Source organism: Mauremys reevesii, linkage group 1 (assembly GCF_016161935.1).
Source record: "Mauremys reevesii isolate NIE-2019 linkage group 1, ASM1616193v1, whole genome shotgun sequence".
In the NCBI taxonomy this organism is placed as follows: domain Eukaryota; kingdom Metazoa; phylum Chordata; order Testudines; family Geoemydidae; genus Mauremys; species Mauremys reevesii.
The window spans coordinates 7,312,267-7,319,822 of NC_052623.1; the positions used below are offsets into that span (position 1 = coordinate 7,312,267).

The 7,556-nt window shown below is 43.5% G+C and overlaps 1 protein-coding gene across 1 annotated transcript; it reads right to left on the reverse strand.

Annotated features, from left to right (window-relative positions):
• Positions 1 to 355: 355 nt before the first annotated feature.
• LOC120398356 (putative olfactory receptor 52P1) lies at positions 356 to 1,294 on the reverse strand. The gene has a single exon (XM_039525756.1). The coding sequence runs from the start codon at positions 1,292 to 1,294 to the stop codon at positions 356 to 358; it is 939 nt and encodes a 312-aa protein (XP_039381690.1).
• Positions 1,295 to 7,556: the final 6,262 nt, after the last annotated feature.

A 7,556-nucleotide genomic window follows, 5' to 3' on the forward strand; every position in this document is an offset into this window, starting at 1 on the left:
TATCTGAATGAATCCTATTCACATAGGAACTAATGGAAAGCCACCTAGCATCAGAAAGCTGCACTATCTTCTGGTGGCCTGGAAAGCATGGACAGGTCGAGTGACAAGGGGATAGGAGTGGGAACTGGTGGGTGACACTAAAAGGTATCAGGAGATGTTCAGGGATAGGGAACTCAGCAACGGAGAAAGCAGTGCTTGGTGATGGTGTGATAAGACATTAGATGTGAGGAACTTCTCAGCCTGTGAAATTCCACAATGCTGAGATGAGCCAAATGGGGACAGAGCACCTTTGATTAACAAGGAGATATCCTGGCCCCTCTTGTCACACAGGTTTCAAGTCAGTGGCCCCATATGATCACTTTCTGCAGATGTATTTGCCCACTTTGTCACGAATCTCTTTGGTTTTGACCCCATAAATGACAGGGTTGAGCATGGGGGGAAGGAGGAAATAGAGGTTGGCCAAGAGGATGTGAACATGTGGAGCAATGCCCTGACCAAACCGGTGTGTCAGAGAGGAGAAGACGGAGGGAGTATAAGATGTCAGTATCACACAGATGTGGGCTGTGCAGGTGTTGAGGGCTTTCTGATGGGCTCTCTTCGAGGAGATTCTGAGGACGGCCCTGATGATCAGACCATATGACAAGGCAATGAGCATAAGGTCTAACCCACTGACTACAAATGCTACCACCAAGCCGTACAATCTGCTGACTGTGATGTCCCCACATGACATCTTCACCACAGCCATGTTCTCGCAGAAAGTATGTGGGATAATGCGGTTGGCACAGAATGGCTGCCTGGTCAGGAGCAGGGGCAGGGGCAGAATGAAGAGAACAGCTCTTATCAAACCCACTAGCCCTAGCTTAGCTATCCGTGTGTTGGTGAGGATGGTGGCATATCTCAGAGGGTCACATATGGCAACGTAGCGATCAAAGGCCATTGTGACAAGGACGGCTGAGTGCATAACAGAAGCCGCATGAAGGAAGAACATCTGTGTGAGGCAGCCACCCACAGTAATGCCTTTCAAATTGAACCAAAATATACACAGTGCCTTTGGTATGACAGAGCTAGATGTGCTGATGTCTGTGAGTGCCAGCATGCAGAGCAGCAGGAACATTGGCTTGTGCAGGGTCTGCTCTTTGCCTACAATAAACAGAACCGTGAAATTTCCCAGCAGGCAGATAATATAGAACATAGAGAAAGGGATGGCAATCCAGAGGTGAGCATCTTGCAGACCAGGGATGCCTGTTAGGATGAATGCTGATTGGTCAGAAGGGGTGAGGTTGAAAGATGCCATGAGGTAGTTGAAGCATCCGTCAGGCTCAGAATGGCTGAAGGTGCCTGCGAAGGGAGAAAAACAGAGGTGGAGGGGAGTTACACCCTTGATAACAGTACAGTAAATATGAGAAAGGAGGGTGAGCAGTGATGTGGCAACATTTACAGATGTCGCCAGATTATTTAGGGCATTGTCAAGTCCAGAAAAGTCCTTAGAGGCAGATAACCAAGCCAGGTGAATGGGAAGCATGATAGCAGATTAACTTTGATGTAAAAAATGGCAACATTTATGCCATTGGAATGAAAAGCTTGAACTTCTCAAACACCTTACTAGGTTCTAATTTTACTTGTATGAACTCAGGACAAGGATGTGGGTATCATGGTACACAGCTGGGTGAAACCCTGTTCACAGTGCAAGCATGGGCAGATACTAAGCAAAACACTTGGATGTAGGAGGAGTGGGATGGAAAATCATTCAAAAAATACAGAAAATGCAATGCCATGAGATCATTCAATGTTTCACCCTCCTCTGTGCACCCTTCTCACTCGGGTAGTGCCGAGCGAGAGAGGTTCAGGGAAGGGAAATGAGAATGATCAGGGGCTAAGGAAAACAGCTGGTATGAAGCAGAGTGAGGTTGGTTCTGCTCTGATCATATGATTCCAAGTCTCATACAGAGAAAGGTTTAAAGGCTGGGATAGTTACCTTAGTACAGCGATTAATAAGAGGGGATATGAAATACTGTAAAATAATACACAGACTGGTACAGCGCAGATCCAGAATGTGTTCTCCTTCTCTACTAAGGATCAAGAGGACATTCAGTTAAACTGAAGCTTGGTAAATTCAAAAGAGGAAAAAAAAGATGCTTTCTTCACTCAATGCCTAATTAGACTGAGGAACTCATTGCCACAAGAGGAAGTTGAGTCCATGAGATAACTAAGAATCAGGAATGGTTTGGGCATTTGCATGGATAGTGAGGCTATCCAGTTACAATAGTGACAGCAAATTCAATATTTTGGAAAGCCTCTATGTCCATGTGTTTTAGGGCACACGCCAACATCTAGCTGTTAGGAAGTATGTCATGGATCAGATCTATGGTCCATGAAGTCCCGTTTCCTTCTTTGATAGTGACAGCCTGAGTTGTTGCAGAAGAAAGTGTAAGAAACCCAGCAGTAGGTGGAAGGGGTATGTGTGAATTGACCATCAAGAGGGTGTCACCCTAATGCCTATGTTGGAACAGAGGCAAGTTTCCCCCATGGAAACTGACATAATCATGCTGTGTTATAACTGTGCTCAATAGAATGGGCATGAAGGGCACAAGAGTCTTGCTATTTAGGGCTACAGGCCTGTATCTCTGTTACCTCCCTTGTTTCTTTTGGTGAGACACTTTGTTGCAGCACCCAGCTTTGTCGGTGACATATGTTAAAGGTGTTAACTGACAAGTGTAAGCAGAGACACATGTCACCAACTGAGCTGCTAACCCATCTCATGCCTAAATATCAAGGTAGTTTACAGATGACACATAAATTGGGGGATTATAAATAATGAAGAGGACAGGTCACGGATTCAGAGCAAACTGGTAAACTGGTAAACTGGGTTGAAGCTGTGGAGATTAATGGAAGAAGGAGACACACGTCAGGGCCCAAGGGGGGCTGTGGGTGATCACTACTTCTCCCCACCCAACACAGATGGAATGAGGTTGAGTAGTGTCCACAAAAGGGAAACTAAACAACTAATTATTCCTCAAAAAAGGTTTTTAATGACTTACAACTATAAAGGCAACAGAGACAGAATAAGAAAAACAGAATCAAAGACCAGCACCGAGTGAGGATTAATACAAATAGCATTAACTACTTATTTCTATAAGTGGATATATAAAAGGCAAATAATATGGAAAATAGTCACAAGCACATGCAACGCTACTATTACTGATTGCCTAGCAACTCTACATGTACTGTAACCACTCCCAACAAATACAATTCTATATGTAATACTAATACATTGATTAACTATATTCTACTAACTTTAACCTACCTATGACCTTATATGACAACTTATTCACTTTTATTGACTTTTATGATAAACTTGATGGTAACTTATACTGAAGACAGACACAGCGACATGCAAAGCTATTATTGTTTTCAAATTACTAACTTTACCAGCTCTGTACCCGTTTCCAGCAAGGCACAAAAACATACCCAGTTATTATATATCAACTATTGACTACTACTATTTCTAAACAACTTAAACAATTTACTAATATAATTAAACTATAGTATTAATACAGACTTAAGATTAATTAGCTCGAGCACAACCAGACCTCTTCACTCCGAAACCTTACCCTGCATTCTTCCAAAGATATGTTACCTCCAGTCCACTGTTTTTCACACTGGCCAAGTACAGATAGTCGGTGAAGCGCAAGTCCCTTTGGTTCAGTGGGTGTGTATATGAATCTGACAACACACACACAAACACTTGCATCTTTACACCTTTTTTATACGGTATTTATTGGCCATGTTTCAAAACGGTCAACCAATGAAGGTGGCCAAATGCTTCAGTGTGGTATTTGCAGTTGTTTTGATCCTATGAACTGTGCACCTGTGCTCAGCTCAGCACTTCTCTATGCGGCTAATTGTGGTTAATTTTCTAGACTCAAAAATGCTCGAGTCAGCTTAAAGAGGTATTTGGTTGCAGAGCATAGTAACCACAAGTCTGTATCTATCTTTATAGAGTTTCCTTTTTAGTCTATAAAGCTTCCTAGCTAGATTATGCGTATACTTGCAGCATTCAACTGTACTCGCTTCTTACAATTTCTGGAAGGTTGAGGCCTAACAGTACTTAGCTTGACACTGCTTGACAAGACTTATGCACATTAATCACAGAAGCAAACAATATGTGATCAAATATGAACTAATAGCTAATCACTTAATGATCCATCCCCTGTTGCCCATTCCCAGCTTCTGGCAAACAGAGGCTAGATCCCTGCCCATCCTGGTTAGTAGCCATTGATGGACCTATCCTCCTTGAATTTATCTAGTTCTTTTGTTAACCCTGTTATAGTCTTGGCCTTCACAACATCTTCTGGCAAGAAGTTTCAAAGGTTGACTGTGTTTTGCATGAAGAAATACTTCCTTTTATTTGTTTTAAACCTGCTACATATTACTACAATAACATAAGCTATAGAAAGCAGTTCTCATTTAAGATTTCAGCAATACAGAAGGTTTTACATCATATCACTTAAATGATTATTGGATAATAAAAGGAAACTATTTTCAAAATGAAAAGAACATTCAGAATCTCAGTTCAATTTATCTCAAACTTAAAAAAGAAAAAATCTGCAACATTTCTATACTCAGCCATTGACAGTTCTTGCAGAAGTTGCTGGGTTATTTTTTCCTCCCAGAAAAATAAGCCCGGGTTTTTGGAAAGCTATGAGAGGCGGAATTTATAAACTTAATATGAAGTCACAAATATCCTGGAAGCCCATGTGGAGAAATGGCTCTTGATGGGGGGTTATTGTTCAAGATTATTTTTATTATAACAACAACATTTTAATTCTCCTAAAACACTCAAAATGCTTCTCTAACTCATCTTTTAAGGAGATAGGTTTCCATACAATAGTGTTTCCTAATCAGAGGAAACAGTTCCTGTTCTGAAGAACACATTGTCTGATAAGAGAAAACCAGGGATACAACATATTATTTGTATTAGAGTAGTGGCCAGATAATCTGATCAGTTTTGCAGTCCTGTTACATTGTGTGCTACAGAAATAAAAGTAGACAGGGTGCCTGGTCTTGAGAGCTTATGGCCTAAGATGGAGAACATACAAAAAAAAAAAAACAAACGGGGGGGAAGGAGAGTTAGTCGTTTGTTTTTACTTTATTTGCATTAGTACATATTGACTTTTTCCAAATGGCCTTCAGCTTAATTATTTAAATGCTGGTGTTAGGAGTTGAGACAGAAACAGGTCTTGGGAAGACATTTGGAGAAGAGGGTAGCAGCCTTGCAGATTAGTTCAAAGAGAACCATGTATCCATAAAAGTCTATGGGGAGGAAAGCACGATGACATTTGCAGAAGTCTCACACAAGTGGGCAGTGAAGTCTTGCAAAGCTGGGAGCATGGAGGGAGACACTACAAGAGAGGGGAGCGGACAAATGAATTGTGAACATACTTCTCTCTAGTAAGTTTCATCTTCCTCCCCTTTCCTCACACCCATTAAGTTCACTTCCTCCATCCTCATTCTACAAACCAGTCCTCTTGTTTTTCCCCTTTCCAGCTTTGATTCAATTGTCCTTATAACTCTATACGCTGTTTGAAACTGTTGTTTTCCATAAATTGTAAGTATATTACTTTCACTTCCTGTCCAACCCTTGCAAAGAAGGGGCATAATATAAAACTGAAAATGCATAGACTTATTTTCTTCCTTTCCTAAAAGTAACACACTGGTATAATTCTGTCAGTTCTTTTGTATTGATTCTGAGGTGTGATGACTTTGGTGTCCATATTTCTTTCATTCTAAGGTGAACTTGTTTTTTAAATGTCTGGGGTCACTCCTCTGCCTGACCCACAACCTCTGGCACTGCACGCCTGTCCATGTGCACGCCGCTCCCCACCTGCTGAACCCCCAGTGTTGCCAGTCTGGCTGTGAATACCCTACTCCATGCCCCCATTAACCCCAGAGCTGGCCGCTTGTCCATGCATGTAAGTTCTTCACCCCCAAAATTTCCAGTCTTGCCACACAGTGGCCCTTACCCAGGCCCAAAACCAGATGTCAGACTCCACAGCGACAGCCAGAGAAATATCTCCTCAGATAAGGTGAAACTCAGTGTCTGCCTGCATGCCGGGAAAGGGAGAGATCAGCTGATCTGTCTTTATGGAGGTGAAGGGAACCCCAGCAGGAGCTCCGCCTGTGCAGGGAAGGAGAGAGGGACAGACCCAGTGGAAGGGAGAGAGCACGTGGAGATTAAAAGTACACAGTCTGAGTCACTCTTCCTCAAAATGACACAAAGCCTTAACGTATTGCAGCCCGTTCGAAACCCAGACACCCTTTCCTGAGGCTGCTTTTCCATGTTGGCAATTGCTGACATTGCCACGAGGCTGTAGTGGGGCAGATCATGGAAGGAGGGGTGGTTGGGATGGGGGATGGTGTTGACAGTCTGGTATAGTGTGGTCCACATTCCGTTACAGTCTGAGACACCCTCCACCCCAGGAGGCCTCATTACGCCTCTTTCGCCTGTGCATTAAACAGGATGTCTATTCTCTATTTTGCCCAGTTTCAGGATTCTGTGCCACTGTGATCTGGATACTGTAGCTCCCCCCACCACACACACACACACACACACACACACACACACAGTGTGTCCAACACTGCCTGGTTTCCTCTGAGCCAGATACTTGCCTTTACTTTTTACTGCCTTTTGGGGCTTCTCGTCCTCTCCAGACCCAGAGATGTGGGGCACAGAGAGAACAAATGCCCTCCGTCTCTGATTTCTGAACCTCTAAGCCTCTGAGTGTGAGATTTCAGCAACTCTCCTGTCAGTTCTTCTGTGGTCCAAACGAGCTCACCCGCCCATACATGCCACAGGACGACTCCAGTTGAAGTCACTGGAGGCTCATGGCCAGTGTAAATCAGGCCATTTATTTAAGTCTCTACATGTGGATTTAGGGTGAACTCCTGGAGTTTTGCCATTGAACTCAGTGGGTCCTGCTCCGAGTTACGAAGATCACGGCTTCCAGTCCTGCTACAGAGAGTGCTAGTCTGTTAGGGAGGTGAAAGAGTCTGAAGGGCCACCAAATGAAATTAATAGGTAGCAGGTTTAAAACAAACACAATAAAGTATTTTTTTCACGCAACACACTGTCAATCTCTGGAACTCCTTGCCAGAGGGTGTTGTGAAGGCCAATACTATAACGGGGTTCAAAAGGGAGCTAGATAGATTCATGGATGATAGGTCCATCAATGGCTATTAGCCAGGATGGGCAGGAATGGTGTCCCTAGCCTCTGTTTGACAGAAGCTGGGAACGGGTGACAGGGGATGGATCACTTGATGGTAACCTGTCTGTTCATTCCCTTTGGGGCACCTGCCATTGACCAATGTCAGAGGATGGCATACTGGGCTTGATGAACCTTTGGTCTGACCCAGTACGGCCATTCTTACGTTCTTTTGTAAGGAAATCCCAGTTTACGTGGTGACCCTGATTTTGCTGTCAGGGAGGCCAGCATCAATCTGGAGTGACCCAGTGAAGGCAGAATCAGAGAGCAGAATCTGGCCAGTGTGTGACCCAT